The 19,983-nt window shown below is 39.1% G+C and overlaps 1 protein-coding gene across 1 annotated transcript; it reads left to right on the top strand.

The window, feature by feature from the left end:
* Window positions 1-2,681: 2,681 nt before the first annotated feature.
* On the top strand, window positions 2,682-4,501 carry LOC117340524. The gene has a single exon (XM_033902284.1). It carries the CDS (start codon window positions 2,699-2,701, stop codon window positions 4,499-4,501), a length of 1,803 nt encoding a protein of 600 aa, XP_033758175.1. The 5' UTR covers window positions 2,682-2,698.
* The last annotated feature ends 15,482 nt before the right edge of the window (window positions 4,502-19,983 follow it).

The raw sequence follows: 19,983 nt of genomic DNA, 5'->3' as shown, positions 1-19,983 counted from the left end.
TGTCAGAATATACTGATTTTGCTGTGCTGAGATGTACATACTGGCGTATTCACATAGGTGCAAAATGACCAGGTATTTTCCCAAAATAGCACCGGTTGTGTATGTAAACACCCGGTAATACAGCAGATCCTTAGAAGGCTTTAAACCTGTCAACATTTGGGTTTTAAACTGTGTAACAGGTTTGTATCTATAACTTCAGCCATTGCTGACTTGAATTAAACTTCAAATGAATTAATTATAGCTTTAATTCATTGGTAATATAATATAGGGGCTGAATTACTTGCGTGAGACCTGTATAGACTGCTGACGAGGTCGAGAATAAAACCAGGTGGTCACGTGATTCCGTTACCAGGAGAGGGTCTGTGCACCGGGGGCAAAATTTATATGCATGCGCTTCCAGGTAGGATATATCTATCTTATCATGCTACTAATGATAATTTACTGTCAATGACATCATTTTTCACCCGCGATTGTTTGTATATACTATTGTAACAACATATTCCGTGACAAATATTTTCTCTGGTATTAGTACTGACTCGATATTGAAAATACAACTTGAAAAAAAATATTGTGACGCTTAAGGGGCATCTAAACAGCAAATCCAGTCAAAACATTGATATTTTACAGGCCTATAAATCCCTATTATGGTGCAATGTCACAGAAGTAACATGATGGACTTTTAGTATGTATCATGGCAAACCCTGGGTCTTGCTGTTGACATGTAATTTGTTAAGCTGTTTGTAAATTTCAACAAAACGTAAGAAAAATGCATGTTTCAGGGGGACATAATTAACTTACTCATTTGTATCACATATATAACGCAAACTTGCCATGTCGTTTTGCTCACAAGTATCTAAAGCACAATATAGGAGCATTGGTTTGACCAGATTTTACGTTATCATATGTATAAACGCTGTTTTTATTTTGACCTTGAATTGCAAATGGCGGCCGTGAATGATATCACACAAATACGGCATATAAGAAGGTATTTAAAACATCAAATATGCTCTTATTAGACAATATAAAGTATTCTTGAAGTGGCAAGAAAACTGCTTTTATGAAAAAATGTTCAACCGCTGAGTTTGGGGTAAAATATGCCTATTTCTGAAAAAGGCTGCAAACTCAACAGTTTAACAAATTGACATTAAAATGTTCATGTTACTTTGATGAGATGTCTTAAAAGTACGATATAGGAGTTTTGTTATTGACTGAAATGTCTCCTGTAAGCCATTTTTGTGTAATATTATTCTCAGCCGCCATTTGCATTTCAAGGTCAAAACAAAATAAGTGTTTATACGTACATAAAGTAAAATCTGGTCAAACAAATGCTCCTATCCTGTGCTATAGACACTTGTGAACATAACAGCATGGCTATTTTTCAGGTTTGATCATTTGCGTGACTTAGAAATATTCCATGCCAAATCTGACCACAAAGTTACTCTACAGAAGAAACTGGTAGCATCTATAGCATAATATTGGTGATTGTAAGAAGCTACATGTCCCAACAAACATTTTGGTATATTACATGACTTTTTTTGTGCAAATCTTAAGGTATTTATTCGTGTTTGAAATTCAACACTATTCTGCTATATAGATGACCGTTAAAGGTCGTTATAACAATTCAGTCATGCAGATTGTGCTATTTATAGTAAATCAAAACGTGAATCTCGCCGCACACCTGTATTATATTGGTGGCGTGTACAATATACATCGATTGTTTGACACAGTCTAGTGATTACACAACACTCTACAACGACTATCAGGTTTCATTGAAGGTAAATACACAGTCAACATGTAATTTCAATCTGTGTAAGTGATAACAAGTTTAATCAACAGTAGTATTTCGTGAATTTTCTAGGTACAACATGTAAGATTGAAAGAAATAACATTAAAACACAGGATTTTATACTTAACATTAGGTCAGCTCCAAAGTTGCTTAAATTCAAAAATGATATTGAAGCATCATATGTAACCATCAAGGAATGCAGTTAAACACACTCAAAAATAGCAATTATCTTCCTGTTTAACAAAAAGCTTCTGTAAAGTGTAAGTGTATGTTATCCAAAATGAAGTTGAGATGGCAATGCTTTTCTATGGTACTTCCTGACAATAGGTGCACTTCTGCATGATTGTTCATATGTTAAATGTAGTTTTTGCAATGTGTATATGCAAAGCATGATAAACTTAACTACAAATTCATTTTTGAGGTTAAGAACAAGTTGGAATCGACTAGGAACACATAGAAGTTCAATCAAATGTATTGCATTGCACGGCATGCTGACAGGCCAGCGTATCTGTTAAATCTGTGTTTAACAATGGGTGCATTGGGGAAGAATAATAAGAATATTCTGAATGAGCTATTCATGTTTTGGTTAGGTAATGGTTGTTTCATGTTACCTGAGACGAGGTCTCAAATGAGGTATTCTAATGGCTTCATATTTATATATGTATCTCGCACATAGGAACAGTCTTTAAACGACTTATGGTGATAGAAAAAAAATCCGAAATATTATTGCATGTTATTTTCTTGTATGTAGTTCATCGACAACGCCAGCCATGTGTATCAGGTCACCCAATTATCAATATGACATTACCAATTATCTGATATTAATAAGTGTTATGTTGATTTGAAAACAATAACATGGATAGTATCCACTGGTTTTTCATTTTTCAGTTCAAAGGGAGGTAATTACAGAGCATGGCTACTTCGTCTCAGATTCCCCTTCGAAAGGTAGGCACAACATCATGTGTTCATCATGGTGGGATGCTGGAACTGTTTTGTGAAGAATGCACCCAGCTTGCCTGCATGCTTTGTTTATCAAGCGAGCACAAGGGTCATGTACTGTGTGCATTGAGTGAAATTATTCCACAAAAGAAGCAGGACATTAAGAACTTCATTGATCAAAATGAGAATGTTGAACTTGCGCTAATTGGTAAGTCTATCAATGAGATTGATGGTCATTTAAAAGAAAACATCACCAATTTTGCAAAACTTTCAAATCAGTTGAAAAACCAAACCAAAAAATTGAAGGAAGACCTTGATCGGTTAACATCGGAACCACTGTGCAACTTTCGTGAAATGGAACGAAACAACAGCAAGATGCTTGAAACATACAAAGAAGATCTCGAAAAATACAACAAAAAGCTAAAAGAACAGGTGAGCGCTTGTAAGATTGCACTTCAACGCGGTTGCAGCATACTAATTTACGACACAGCAGGTGAAATTTCGTCCGTTGGAAATTCCCCAGTTATGCCTACCCTCGGTACAGCTCAATTTACTCCGAATATTTATGCAGAAAACCTCATGAAACAAGCTTTGGGAACAGCATGTACATCAGGACCACAACGAAAGGCATTCCAATTACAAGGTAACCTAAAGTCAACAACAGAACCAGGAGACTTGTCCCGATTACATAATCAGAAAGAGTCTCAAACGAGGGCCGTTGACAAGCAGGACTCACCAATGGTTCTATCATTGCATTCCAAACACGAGTTTTCGGTAACTGACAAAAAAGAAGGGTCGCCGAACGTCGCTGTTTCAAAGCAGCGAACCGCGAAGAGTTCTTCTGACAAAGAAGACAGGTCGCCATATATTCCGGGTTTAAAACAGCAAACCAATCAGGAATATTCAGTCATTGCCAGACAAAAAGCTCTACGTGCTATGGATTCAAAAACAAAACCAGCCATTCACGAGGCTACTGTCATTGACGAATGGGTGTCGTCGTGCCCTATCGGATCCATATGCCCCGGCACTGACGGGCGGATGTGGACTTGCTGCAGTACAAGGCCTACACTAACGCTCCTGGACAGGAAGGGCGTAGTTGTACGGGAGATCCATCATAACGCTCGTACGACCACTATAAGTGCCGCAGTCACTACAAATCTGTGGATGTGTGATGACAAACACAATGTCCTGGAACTGGTCTCAGATCAACTGATACATAGATTTACCACCAAAGAGACCCCCGGATGTTTATGTATAACATCGTGTAGCCATGTCGTCGTGGGAATGCCCGAGAACATCACACAGTTTACTCGTGCGGGCACAATAGTCCGTACTACCGAGTCAAGAGTAGGACGACCGGTAGTGAATTCCCCTTTCAGGATTGCTGAATGTCCTGTAACCCACAACCTAGCAGTGATTGACCGTAACGCAGACGGGAAAGAAGGAAAAACGCATGTTGTTGTGCTGGATAAAAAGTTAAAGAAACTGTTTGTTTATAGTGGAGAGGTCCCTCGTACATCTTTAGAAGCAGAACGTGTCTGGTCAGAACCATTTAGCCCACTGAGCGTTGTATATGACAGTCACGGGAATCTGGTTATCGGGGACTGTGCCAACAACCTTCACCTTCTCGTAAGTGGACGTGGAGAGTTCATCCGGGTCTTACACAAAGACATCGACTGTTCCTGGGCTGCTGGGATGGACGAGAAGGATATTCTTTGGGTAGTGTTCGGGGGATACAATGCCAAACTTATACAGTACAGCAGCTTTCTTAAATAGCTTTGTATACAGCTTTGTGAGTGACAAGAAGAATGAATGGCATATATCTTGAGTGTGGATTACAAGTTGTTGATGGCGGTTATCAAAGTATGTTTTAACCTAGAAATGTGGTTATATTTGATGGTTACTTAAGAATACCTTGGTGTAACTCTCTACTCGAAACTTTATAACTAACCCTCCAATTCTGCCCGTTGTCAGTATAATGTGACCGGGGGGGTTGTGCTGCTGGGTGTCTTCGGCAGTATGCTTCAGTGAAATAGCACTATAAATCGGCAAAAGTTCCGGCCTATCACAAGGAGACTTAACACGAACATACCGCAGCCTCCCAAAAGACACATACGCACTCACCACACGCATACATGTCGCACGCACGGGAGGCCGTCCTTAAATGATCTTAGCTGTTAATAGGACGTTAAACAAAATAAACCAAACCAATCCACCTCTGGTTTGCGGGTTCAAAATGCACATGGAGCAGTTGCCTGGTACTGACCGCAGGTCGATGTTTTTTCTCCATGTACTCCGGCTTCCCTCCACTTCCAAAACGTTGCACGTCCTTAAATAATCCTGGCCGTTACTAGAACGCTAAACAATTAAACCCAATTAACCCTGTAGAGGTTTTTGTTTATATCAGAGTGCTGTATGTTGTGGAGTGTTGCTATGTGTGTGTTGTTTCCTGAACCATAAGAATTGATCTGAAGGTATGTTTTTGTAAGCAAACTATATACGTATGTTCACGGACGTATCAGAGGATTTGCTATTGAAAACAATATGCAAAATATATCCAATGGTCTAAAAAAGACACCATGAGAATATTAACATTGGGTGATGCTGTTTGGATGGTTCGAGACTGATTGTTCTAACATTGTTAGATTGATCGTGTAGTCACGAATCTAAGTTCTTGTGACAAAACTAGTGTTTTGTATATAGATCATTTGGAAGTGTTGTGTTGAAATGTGACCACTATACTGGCAATATCCAAGGTCACCGAATGATGGTATGGTATGTATTTCACTTAACCAGCCATTTATATACAATTTATGGAGAGATACTGTGACGCTCGGACATAATTCGGGCTTATCAAACTTCCACTTCCTACATTTTAATACATATTTCGTATGTTATGTTTACATCAAGTGTATCCCTTTCTAAAGTGACTTTTTTGTTTTCTGGGTTTATCGCCCCCTGGACAGCCATGGTATTTCCGTGACGGAATCCCTTTGTAGTAGCTGATGGGTACTTCACTAAACAGCGCACGGAAGGTCCGTCGCATGTCATCCGGAGTAATTTAGGGTAATTACTCTGAGACTTGTATAGGAACACTATAACGACATCATAGACTAGGGTATATCCCAGCTTCCGAAGAAAAACACAAACTGACACGGGTAGGGAGCGAAGAACAACCTTCTTGGATCTTCACCTGGTGTCATGCCGCTTTAACCGACTGCGACTGAACTATGCCTCCCTTCCCCCGCCCAAGTGACAAACCAAGACTTTTTTTCTTGCTCTATTGCTTTCGTCTGTATTAAGGGATCTTCCGTTTCAGATTAAGAACTTAATATATGACCATGTATATAACATAACCGTATATTTACTGTTTTCGCAATAGATGACTTCGGCCTTTTCGTACCTCGAATTTGACAGGATCTTTTGCATCACATGTACGTCTATGTGTATGTATCTATCTAGTAATTAAGCACATTTTCAAATCAGTAAAGAAAGTCTCGGAGATGTTTTGTTGGGCTTTTTTAATCGAATTTTCCCAACATTCTTAACCATCTTAATCGGCCTCGACTAACTTAACGAGGCATTCCAAATACCAATCGACAATGTACGTACCCTGTCACACAGTTTCATGGTCTATATGGCCAGAAAACGCTACAATTTCAGCGGCGTAATGGTGGTACTAAAAACGGTTATCTCAATCTAATTAAAATCTAGATGGTCATTCTCACTATGTTGCATGAACATCTAACAACATCCCAATAAGTGTCACGTCGGGATGACCTTTTGGATTAGCCAATCAAATGAGTACTTCCAGAATCTTGGAAGTGAATTTGTTATGTCCGAATTAGTATGACTAGTAGTCTAGTCACCCTACGCTAAAAATGGCCAAACCTCAAAGTAATTGCAACAGAAACAAATCACACGTTTTTAAAGACTACTAAAACACAAGAATAACATATCAAAAATCGACAGTGACCAGATGAGGGGAAATTATATTTTTTGGGTCTTGAACTTGAATATCTGATACTCAAAATCAATGAAAATGGCACAATCTACGTAAATGACAAAATATTTAATACAATGAAAATAAGCGTTTTTGAAGCAAGTAAAACAGAAAAAATGCTATGAAAACGTGATATTTTTATGCAATATCATGTGTGAATGATGATATTTAGGGGCGAGTTGTCCTAAATGACAAGTCATCTGCAAGGCATCCGTGGGAGTTTTGTCCAAATTGAAATGTTAGAATCATGGACACGATAATACATCAGGTAAGCATTTGGTCTTTATGTTTGACTACCCAACACAGTAAATTAAGAATGAAAATTAGACAATTAAATTGTTTTCTTGACAAATTCTTAAGTCTAGACAGTACTATTTGACAATGCACGAGTTGACTTAATGCACTGTGGGTACAATGTACGTAATGCTATGTACAAAATATATGCATACTTGAAACCTAACTTGGAGTCAAACAAGCCGTTGAGTCTATCGTGTTTGTTTTTATAAATCCTGTGAAGTATCAGTTATAATACTGTCATCCACCTCATCAGTCAGTGGTTGGGACGAGTTGGAACAACTGGTACCCTTACATTCTCCACAAACTGTTGAGCACTCCATACCATGTTTCCTGCATGTACATCGTTTAGTGTCACAATTTGTCTTGCATTGGCAACGGATTATCCGTAATAGGCACTCGGGTGCTGCAGCTTTGTTTGTTTTGATTGGCAAAAGTCTGTCCTCCAATAGCATCCATCCCCAGTCTACAGGATCCAGGTTTGCCTCTGATGTCCATGTTTGTACCTGGTGATACGTTCTCAAACTATGAAACGATGCAGCGGCAGATGTTGGTGGTATAGTATGAATCTGTAGGAACGTTTTATTGGTCAATACACGGTTAGAAAATTTTCTATACCTTAATTCATCCAGATTTCCATTTGGTGAGCTGTTATACAATGCACATATGATCTTCTCCCCTGATGCTATCACTTGATCTTTGGAACACTGAGAGAGAAACTGACTTGCTTCCGCCCTCAAGGCGTCACTTTCGAGAAATTTCTTCAGAGTTGTCGCCTTTCCTACGCCGAATAATCTCGAAGTAGTATCACAACCACTGATTGCATGAATGACCGGCAGTATCTGACACATAGCATTTCCAAGAACGGTTTTTGCTTTCTTCACGTCCCATATTTTGTATTTTGCAGTAGCAGAATGGTCAGATTTGAAAATGAGTTGATGATCAGAGACGGCAACATAATGTAACAGCAAAACTAAGAGATCTGTATCTTCTCCGATCAGAATTGAAGGCTTTGAAACTGCAGATGTTATTGCTGTTTGCGCAATTAAGACGTCTGCATCAGCAGTGGCATGTTTTGTTTCTATTCCACATTCCATGATCTTCTCGCTTAGCAGGTTGATGAAGTTCTGCTTATTTTGACTGTTTGCCAAGAATGTATCCTTTTTGGAACGGAATGGAGTGTTTTCGTCAAAACATACTTTTGTCCCGACTATTCCACGTGTACGTCGCAGATGAATAGCATCCTTTGTATCTGGACCGGAAATGTAGCCATCGAAAACAACGACGGAATCTGTGCCCAATCGTCGAATGTAGTCAACGTATCTCTGACAAATGTAACCAAATGTTGCATTACTTGGCCAGTGTACACGATGTAGAAGGGATCCGCCGTCAAGGATGTAACGGAATTCTCCTTCAAGTGTATCAGATGCGCTACAGTCGCCGAGATTCCATATGGCATCGAGGAGCAATGATTTCTGCGCCGCTCTCATGAAACCGGATGGTTCAAATAATGAACTAGGGTGACTACAAAGCTCATAAGAGAAAAGTTCTTTTTGGTCGTCGCAGATGTTGTTAGCAGCAGCAATAAAGCGCTGGAAAAGCAGCTGGGGATCAACAGTTATGACGTCTTCGTTGACTCTTATTGATGACTTTTCGCCAAGGGTTACAGCTCGTTGATTCCGCTTGAAAGAGAAGTCACCGACAGATTTGCCGTCCATTGATTTCAATACAGCCATGCCCACTTCTCTTGCCTTGTCTACGTTGACTTTACTGTCGGCTGTGACCCCTGTCTCAATATTCCTGAGAGATGTTTCCCCCAAAAATGGATTTCGACTGATGATCTGAGTTGCTAGTGCAACCCTATCTTTCGTATCTCTACGCCTACGGGAGGAGCTGTTCTCTTTGTGCTGGATGCTTGTGCTGTAAACAACGTCCAAGAAATCTTGCATTGCAATATTCATTTCAGAACAGTCTGGCATTGATAGAATCCACTGAGCTCTCTGGGTTTCAGTCATGCCTCTTCCTCGTGTCATTCCACCAGTTGTTTTAATGCTTCGCATACGCGCTTGTTCTATTGCCAAGTCTGAGGAAATCCCAGCCCAGTAAGCATCACTTCTTCTGACAACATTGTATCCGGATTGCAAAAACTCAAAAAGAGATGAATTTTCTTCCTCAAGTCGTTTCATTTGTTGTAGGTAAATCCGAACTAACTTTACGTAAAAGTTATGTCCTGCTGCGGCGAGAAAAGGCAGCATTTCCTGCATGACCTTTAAATGTAGTTGCCAATTACCAGTTCTCTCAGCCTTGATGAATCTACGGAGGATGTTCACCATATCCATATATTGAAACCACAAACAAGATGTTCTGGAATTCTTGTGCGAGAGCCTGAACTTGTCAATATTTGATTGGATGTTATCTAACTCTTTACTTTCAAACACCTTTTCAATCGACGACTTTCCTTCCAGCAATGAATCCAACAGTTTGGCTGATTCAAGGACATCATTCTGAATGGTTTCATCTGATAGACTATCTACGACTTCCTGTTCATCTGTTGATTCTGGTATTGGTATGTCATACAACTCGTGCAAGATAACGGCAGTCAGTGCCGTATCTACAAGGAAATGTCCTCGAACTGCCCTTGCAATAGCCTTTCCTGTCATCATGTGTGATACAGCTGTTGGTGCATACACGGTTTCCAATAACTCAGAAAGTCCAGATCCTGTCATTATTTGACCAATGCTTCCGACAAAGCTCATTTCGGTATGAAATCCTCCTAACTTTAGCACCATTTTCTTCAGGGGACTGTCCACATGTTCATTATGTATGATAGTGATCGCCTTCCAATAGAGCGGTTGGTCAAATGTTAGCATGGGTGTAAATCCGTTTCGTTTCGCCTCGTTGCAGACAAAATGCAGAGTCGAAAAAACACATGTCATATCGCTTGGATTGAGATCGATCATGGGGAGGAATACTATAGACGACTTACCAGGATAGGCAGCATCTAAGACCTTGTGCATTATCGCTGGCCAACTAGGCTTTTGAAACAGTGATGGCCAAGATGATCGCGACAGCAAATCTATTTTCCATGTCTCGTCGTTGTTTGTTATGTCCTGAAGAATTTCAAACTTCAGTTCTGATAGACGGTTGTCATTATCTCTGTAGTATTTGATATTGACCATTGCCAAGTCAGCTACTTGTACAGTTGGACTTCCGCGTGGTACTGGTTTTGGTCTACGAACTTCAGGAGTGACCGCGGCGATCATACCCATTCCATGGAAAGTTCCATGGCCATCTAGAGTTCTTACGTTGTGGTCGACGTTGTCGGCAACGTATTGAATGAAAGATCCCACATCAATCGCTGTGCTGTTTCTACCATTGGCTGCTGCAGCGTTCAGTTCATACTTCTGAATTTCCTTGTATGATGAGCAAAATCCAAGAGTATTAAGAGTGTCGACGAGAAATTTCGATCCAAAATGATGGTGCATTTGCACACCTAGACCAATTTGGAGTGGGGCTATCAGCGACTTTGGTCTACATGCCTGTACAATAGACTGTCCAATAGAGCATATCTTGATTGTAGATTCAGTCGGGCTAAACATTTCCTTCAAAAACAGCTGTAGTGAATCTGGTAAATAATCATTGTTTTGCTGGCGAGAGGAGATATACTCAGATGATGGATATAAGTCTTTGAAGCAAGAATCCATTGCCTTAATGTCTGCTCTTATCAATTTCACAGCAGTCAGGATAACTTGCCTTTTTTCTTCATTTGCATTCTCAGCCTTAGGTCGTTTGTAGAAGTCCTGCAGAATCGTTGATACATTGTTGGAGAGTGTGACAACATTGGCTTTTCCTTCAAGTTCAGTTATGACAATGGAACTTCCAAAATGGTCTTTGATCCTCGTTTTCATGTGAACAGAACTGTATGCCTCATTTCCACAGATCTTTTCCATTTCTGCAACTAAGTGACTGATAGTGATTTGTTCATCCCGCCTTTCCTCAATAAGTCCAACTATCTTCAAAAATGCTTCTTCAGAAGTCGTTTTCTTTGGTCGACCCGGGTTATTCTTCTTAGGTATATTATCTTGGGCGTGGCAAAGTGGCAGATTCTTTCCGGTCCTGAAGTTGACGCTGCACTGTTGATGATACAAAGCATCCGCGGCATGTAGATCAGAAGGAGCTACGTGAAGCCTTCTCAGAACTTCATCTGACCATGTATCATGTTTCGCCTTACAAACTGCCTCCAAATTGTCCTTGAATTCGGTAGTTCTGACAGGAAACACATCATGACCTCTCTTCTTTGCATTCAACTTGGCAGATTTTCCACAGAAAATGCAATTTTCTTTTAAAATGAAATCAGGAGCAGTCGAACGAGTTCTTTTTGGGGTCAAACAGTCTGTCTCATTTACTTGTCTTACGCTTCTCGGATTGACGTAATCACGCCGGCAACCTTGATGAACTCTTTCACCGGGAGATGTTACGATGCCGTCGCCTCTCTGCCTGCTCACTAGATTGATACTTTCACTCCCTTTCAGTCGAAGTTGAGAGAATGGTTCGCTATCGTCTAATGGTTTTGAGCAAAAGATGCAGGCATCCATTACTATCTGCAATGAACAAAAAAAAAAGAGTGAAATTTTTTTTAACAAATATCGAACTTACAGACTAGAAAATCCCTATTGATGGAAAAAATCAAAAAAATCTTGAAATTAATTAATATTTAATGACACATTGTAAAATAAAATCAAAATACAAATAAAATACATGCATAACTAAATAAAACAGAAATGTTGAAACAAAATTATTCATGTTCATATTATTATTGATACGAAATTACATGTAGAATATTGAAATAACTTACCAGTCTGTCAGGTTATTTCCGGGTATCCGTATAACATAGAAAATGCAATAATTGAAAATGAAAGATTAAAACAATAAAAAATATAAGCAAATACAAACAAAAGTGTTTGAAAAGGATAAAAAAATAAAATATACGCATATAAAGAAAGAAAATAGTGAAATCAGACCGAAGAAATAAATTGCAAATGCATTACGCAATATTACCAATATTTGCAATATTGTCATCTAAGGGCTTCCATACATTTACATTTCAGCGAAGCCTCGGGTTACTAATTCCTCAATTTTTAGATTCTAGAAACGGTTTCCCGATGTAATCTTAATAAAATATAATCTTATAGCTTCATATAAATCATTCTACATTCAGGTTTTGTTAAAACAGGTGAAATAAACCACATTTTTGCTTAGAATCGTCGACTAGGATGCCGTAATGTAACACGGTGGCTTATTTGTTAAATTTATCGGATTAACGACAAAAGGGGCATTCATATTTTACAATTTGCTTTTATAATCATTTCTGATTCACAGAGAATCATTTATGAGTATTGTTTTAACTTACCGTCGTCACAATGACTACGATGACTACTGTCGTCTGCATTTGTTTACATCGTCGGTCTTGCGGAGTTGTCGTTCTTTACTGTGTATTATATCTACGGCGGCCCGTAGGCGCCAACAACGTTACATCGTAAAACAACAAATTTCACATAGGATTTTTTCATATTTCCCCCGTGTCGATTTTTGTCGATTTTGTATATGTAGTATATGATGACATAATTAAATGTTTCCAGCATAAATCGTTTCTGTTGCAATTTCTTTGGGGTTAATCATAGGGTGACTAGACTATAGAGTGCATAGCTTGTATAATCTGTCAATTTGTTTCAAGTCATTTCGTCCCACAAGCATATATTGTATACATTGTGTGCCGAAACGGTTTACCTCGATGACATCGCCAAATTGACAATTCGCCCTGAAAGTGAAATACACACATATCGGAGGTCATCAGAACGTGACCCCTTATGGGATGTTGTTAGATGTTCATGTAACGTAGTGAGAATGACAATCTAGATTTTAATTAGATTGCAGTTATCTAGTCCTAATAAGACTGATTGACTGAGTGATATAACGGTATATGGGAGACAACTCCAATTAAACTGGATTACAACTGTGTTTTCAAACAGGAATATTATAACATCACTACATTCAAATTCTAAGGGGCTTCATATCGGGTTGCAAAAGTTGTGTCATATCCCCATTGTATATTTATGATACAATGAGATATGTTTAAATAAAAAAATAATATGATCTTTGTATAAATCATATTTATTTACAAAATAAAATATATCTTAATAATGGACGATAGCGGAGTAGAGGTCTTCCTTGTGTGAAAACTGGAATACTCGGAGTAAATCAAAATAGTAAAACCACGATTTTCTCCCATTATATTTCATGTATATACATTTTTGTAAATGTTACGACTGCGCTATCGTGACCCTCGGTGTTGGAATGAGGTATTATTGTTGTGGATAAAATATTTAGATATTTAAATATTTAAAACGGTTGCACAAAAAACACTCGCGTGAATAGTACTTTTTATTGTGGCCATTTTGTAATGGACACAATACATGCTGAAAATCTATTTTAAGTTGCCCGTTATATAGCTTCATTGTTTCCTTAGTACTCTACAGTAATGCTAGGGTTTGGTTTTGTTATGTATTGTTTAACGAAGACATCCACGCCAGGTCACATTATAGGTCTCGGCCAGGTGACAGAACCTAAAGCTTTCCTTATATGGACGATCGCTCAACTAAAGGCCATAAGTAATGCTAGGGGCAAACAGAATTAAAATCCAGAAAGGGCGACAGGAAAAAAATTATTCCATTAATTCCACGTCTGGAGTGTACGTGACACTTATCTGATTTGATCACGGATGACTGCAATTCTAGAATTTGCAAAAAATTTCATATATGAGGAAAAATATTTATAAAATAAAATACTGGATACATTATTATTACAGAAAACGTCTACCCCTGGTTATTTTCATCTAGACAGCCGCGGTTCGATTCCCCGATCGGACGTGAAAAGGTAATGTGCCCGACCAAATGGTCCCTTCTAAGGAGTTATTCCTCTTGAATCATACAATGTTTTTACGAAGCGTGAGTTGGGAATTTGTGCCAAATTGTTGTTTTCCAGTATTGCAGTCCTTGGTAAAAGACAGTATGTGAAATTCAAGGCTAAAGACTGTCGTCCCTATGGAATTGAAATATACATCATATCATATACTACATGTATATCATTATGGTTTACCACAACTAATGTGAAAAAAACAAGACATGCTTCGCTGCCATTTGTGATCGTTAAATTATTTAAAGGGATACGACTCAGTCAGGAAATAGTCAACTGATTGTCATGACAATTGACACGAGTGATCTTTGCGCCACCATTTGCTATGTAGCAAAAATGCTATGCGTTTCAATGCTGTTTTTTGTTCCCTATCTAGACTAAGAGAACGCGTGCAATATGTCAAAAAGCGATTACTTTAAAACAAGGATAAACACTGACACAATCCTCTGTAAAATATTAGTGGTTACAGGGATAATTCTGATTTGGTTGAGAAACTTAACCTACTCAAGTAAGAATGTTTTATTCCACCAAATATGGAAGTCTGAACATTCAAACAAATAATTAAACTGTTTTTTTTTTTTTATGAATGGAATCAATTAACCTTTCTTTCAGTGTTATATAATTAAAACAACCACCTCCCACCCCCCATCCCCCACCCCCCAACACATTATTTTGTGTTTTCTTTATCTCAAACCGAGGGAAATGATCTCCCCTTTATATTTCATCAGATTGCTTTCCGTTCTAGGGTATGATTAAATAATTATCAGTGTTCACAGGGGTGATAACTCTAACGAGTTCCACTAAAACGCAGGTCTTACGTTCGATCGGAAACGTGATTAATATAAATTGATGTAACTTGCTTTGCAATTGTTGTAATATAACATCTAACAACTTAACATTGGTAAGTCTCTCATTGAAAGTAAAGACACCCGCCGTTCAATGCCCGAAGTTAACACAAATCGGCGAATCCATTTTTATGTCACCTGTGACGAAGTCTCAGATGACCTATCGCGATCGGCGTCGTGCGTTGTAAACAATTTACATTTTCGACTTCTTCTCCAAAACCGCTCAACCAAATTCAACGAGATTTGGCAGGAAGCTTCCATAGCAAAAAATATCAACCAAAATTGTGAATTATATTGTCCCCACCCCCAGGGGCCTGAGGAGCGGGGCCAAAAAGGGTCAAATTGACTAATTTCAAAGATCTTGTCAACTTCAAGATATGGTATAATTTTAAACTCTTCACAGATAGAAATGTCTTAAGATGCTTAACTTTGTGAATTTCATGACCCTGGGGTCTCACGTTTGCCCATGGGGAGGGGTAAAAATCACATTTTTGACTATCATTTGTTTCATTTCTATTTGAATTTATTCTAACTTGGTTAACATTTATCAGCATGAGATGACAGTTTGATGGTATGCACGTGTTGGCCCTGACTGACCCCAAGGGGCTGATGGGCGGGGCCAAAAAGGGTCAAATTTGCTTAAAATTCAGAACTCTTCTCAAGACTCAAATAAGGTAGAATCAAATACTTTTCATAGGCGGAAGAGTCTTAAGGTGCTTTGCCAAAGTTATGAATTTCATGGCCCTGGGGTCTCATATTTGCCCCTTTGGAGGAGGTACCCTTTACTGTTGTTCATATAAGGAAATCACATTTTTGACTCTCATTTGTGTCATTTCTATTGGAATTAGCAGTTTTGGAAGGCAGTTTGCTGGTATGCAATTATTGGCCCCATGGGCTTGTGGGCAGGGTAAAAAAGGGTCAAATTTACAGAAATATTTCAAAACTCAGGTGACCGTTAAGCCTCATGGGCCTCTTGTTGTGTAAACTGTTATCTGTCTGTTTGTTGATCTATTGATTTATTGATCTGTTTAAAAGTATTCTTGACATCCGATATAGTATAAAGATGGGTATTTACCAATGCTTAATATAAATATTTAACATTCTCATCAAAATAGATCCATCCCTTGAGCTATTTAACGATATATATTTACATTTGTACTTTTTCATTACAGAAAATGTAAATATTTCATTAATGTGTGGGTTCATGACGGTGATATAAACATGATGACAGAGACAGACGTGCTACAGAAGAGAGCATTTCGGGAAAATATGACGAACAATGAAACCACTAGTTACAGAAGAGAGCATTTCGGGAAAATATGACGAACAATGAAACCACTAGTTACAGAAGAGAGCATTTCGGGAAAATATGACGAACAATGAAACCAATAGTTACAGGAGAGAGCATTTCGGGAAAATATGACGAACAATGAAACCACTAGTTACAGAAGAGAGCATTTCGGGAAAATATGACGAACAATGAAACCACTAGTTACAGAAGAGAGCATTTCGGGAAAATATGACGAACAATGAAACCACTAGTTACAGAAGAGAGCATTTCGGGAAAATATGACGAACAATGAAACCAATAGTTACAGAAGAGAGCATTTCGGGAAAATATGACGAACAATGAAACCAATAGTTACAGAAGAGAGCATTTCGGGAAAATATGACGAACAATGAAACCACTAGTTTAGGAGAGAGCATTTCGGGAAAATGTGACAAACAATGAAATCACTAGTTACAGAAGAGAGCATTTCGGGAAAATATGACAAACAATGAAACCAATAGTTACAGAAGAGAGCATTTCGGGGAAAAATGACGAACATTGAAATCAATAGTTACAGGAGAGAGCGTTTCGGGAAAATATGACGAACAATGAAACCACTCGTTACAGAAGAGAGCATTTCGGGAAAATATGACGAACAATGAAACCAATAGTTACAGAAGAGAGCATTTCGGGAAAATATGACGAACAATGAAACCACTAGTTTAGGAGAGAGCATTTCGGGAAAATGTGACAAACAATGAAATCACTAGTTACAGAAGAGAGCATTTCGGGAAAATATGACAAACAATGAAACCAATAGTTACAGAAGAGAGCATTTCGGGAAAAAATGACGAACATTGAAATCAATAGTTACAGGAGAGAGCGTTTCGGGAAAATATGACGAACAATGAAACCACTCGTTACAGAAGAGAGCATTTCGGGAAAATATGACGAACAATGAAACCAATAGTTACAGAAGAGAGCATTTCGGGAAAATATGACGAACAATGAAACCACTAGTTACAGGGGAGAGCATTTCGGGAAAATATGACGAACGATGAAACCACTAGTTACAGGGGAGGGCATTTCGGGAAAATATGACGAACGATGAAACCACTAGTTACAGGAGAGAGCATTTCGGGAGAATATGACAAACCATGAAACCACTAGTTACAGGAGAGAGCATTTCGGGAAAATATGACGAACATTGAAATCAATAGTTTCAGGAGAGAGCATTTCGGGAAAATGTGACAAACAATGAAATCACTAGTTACAGAAGAGAGCATTTCGGGAAAATATGACAAACAATGAAACCAATAGTTACAGAAGAGAGCATTTCGGGAAAAAATGACGAACATTGAAATCAATAGTTACAGAAGAGAGCGTTTCGGGAAAATATGACGAACAATGAAACCACTCGTTACAGAAGAGAGCATTTCGGGAAAATAATACGAACAATGAAACCACTAGTTACAGGGGAGGGCATTTCGGGAAAATATGACGAACGATGAAACCACTAGTTACAGGGGAGAGCATTTCGGGAAAATATGACGAACGATGAAACCACTAGTTACAGGAGAGAGCATTTCGGGAAAATATGACGAACAATGAAACCACTAGTTACAGGAGAGAGCATTTCGGGAAAATATGACGAACATTGAAATCAATAGTTACAGGAGAGAGCATTTTGGGAAAATATGACGAACAATGAAACCACTAGTTACAGAAGAGAGCATTTCGGGAAAATATGACGAACAATGAAACCACTAGTTACAGGGGAGAGCATTTCGGGAAAATATGACGAACAATGAAACCAGTAGTTACAGGGGAGAGCATTTCGGGAAAATATGACGAACAATGAAACCACTAGTTACAGAAGAGAACATTTCGGGAGACAATGACGAATAATTAAACAACTGGTTAAATCTGTACGCCATTAATAACTACTCGTTTGAAGTTTTACGTGATTGCCAACAGATCTACGAATCTACGAACAAAAAAGGAACTAGTTTAAGCTTTTAGCTTGTTTTCCAATCCTATATGTATACATGATTTGTGATGTGCGTACTTGAATGTCAATAAAAATATTGTTTAAACTTATCTACGAACACAAATACAAAAATAAATTTCAATTTGCATTGGTACTATATATTTGTTATTTCACAGGGCTGATATTTCGCGGTTGTCTTATCGGAACAAGCTCGCGGGTTTTACATTAAATTTCGCGCATCACCGCCTTCTTAACAACTACATTATTTTCTACCTTTATAAGATATTAAATGACCATGTGTAAAGCATAATTATTACCCTCACGAATATTACCTACTGGGCAGTAGACCCAAAGAATATTACCAACTGGGCCGTAGACCCACGAATATTACACACTGGGCAGTAGACCCCACGAATATTACCCAATGGGTAGTAGACCCTTTAATATTACCTACTGGGCAGTAGACCCCACGAATATTACCCATTGGGCAGTAGACCCAACGAATATTACCCACTGGGCAGTAGACCCAACGAATATTACCCACTGGGCAGTAGACCCCACGAATATTACCCACTGGGCAGTAGACCCCACGAATATTACCTACTGGGCAGTAGACCCCACGAATATTACCCACTGGGCAGTAGACCCCACGAATATTACCCACTGGGCAGTAGACCCCACGAATATTACCTACTGGGCAGTAGACCCCACGGATATTACCCACTGGGCAGTAGACCCAACGAATATTACCCACTGGGCAGTAGACCCCATGATTATTACCCAATGGACCGTAGACCCCACGAATATTACACACTGGGCAGTAGACCCAACGAATATTACCTACTGGGCAGTAGACCCCACGCATATTACACACTGGGCAGTAGACCCCACGGATATTACCCACTTGGCAGTAGACCCCACGAATGTTACACACTGGGCAGTAGACCCCACGAATGTTACACACTGGGTAGTAGACCCCACGAATATTACACACTGGGCAGTAGACCCCACGAATATTACCTACTGGGCAGTAGACCCCACGAATGTTACACACTGGGCAGTAGACCCCACGAATGTTACACACTGGGCAGTAGACCCCACGAATATTACCTACTGGGCAGTAGACCCAACGAATATTACACACTGGGCAGTAGACCCCACGGATATTACACACTGGGCAGTAGACCCCACAAATATTACACACTGGGCAGTAGACCCCACGAATATTACACACTGGGCAGTAGACCCAACGAATATTACACACTGGGCAGTAGACCCCACGGATATTACACACTGGGCAGTAGACCCCACGGATATTACACACTGGGCAGTAGACCCCACGGATATTACACACTGGGCAGTAGACCCCACGGATATTACACACTGGGCAGTAGACCCAACGAATATTACACACTGGGCAGTAGACCCCACAAATATTACACACTGGGCAGTAGACCCCACGGATATTACACACTGGGCAGTAGACCCAACGAATATTACACACTGGGCAGTAGACACCATGGATATTACACACTGGGCAGTAGACCCCACGCATATTACACACTGGGCAGGAGACCCCACGAATATTACCCACTGGGTAGTAGACCCCACGAATATTACACACTGGGCAGTAGACCCCACGAATATTACCCACTGGGTAGTAGAACGTGGAATAATTGACATTTATTAAAATATTTTTTTGATATCTTTGGAATACGCAATGCAGTACCATTTATATTTCCTAACAGACTAGGGTTTAAAACAGAGGTTAGCTTCATTATTGGGATGTACTTGAAAATCTGATGGCCCAGAACTGGAGATAATATACTGTATCTACTTGTAGGCATGTTATAGAAACTGGTACCATCAGTTTCATCAACCCTT

The sequence above is a fragment of the Pecten maximus genome, chromosome 13 (genome assembly GCF_902652985.1).
Source record: "Pecten maximus chromosome 13, xPecMax1.1, whole genome shotgun sequence".
NCBI lineage: Eukaryota > Metazoa > Mollusca > Bivalvia > Pectinida > Pectinidae > Pecten > Pecten maximus.
Note: the sequence above shows the minus strand (reverse complement) of the source record. Positions and strands in the feature narration are given on the sequence as shown.

Bases quoted from the DNA above. Each gene is read 5' to 3' on its own strand.
- LOC117340524 (XM_033902284.1), top strand. From the start codon at position 2,699: ATGGCTACTTCGTCTCAGATTCCCCTTCGAAAGGTAGGCACAACATCA.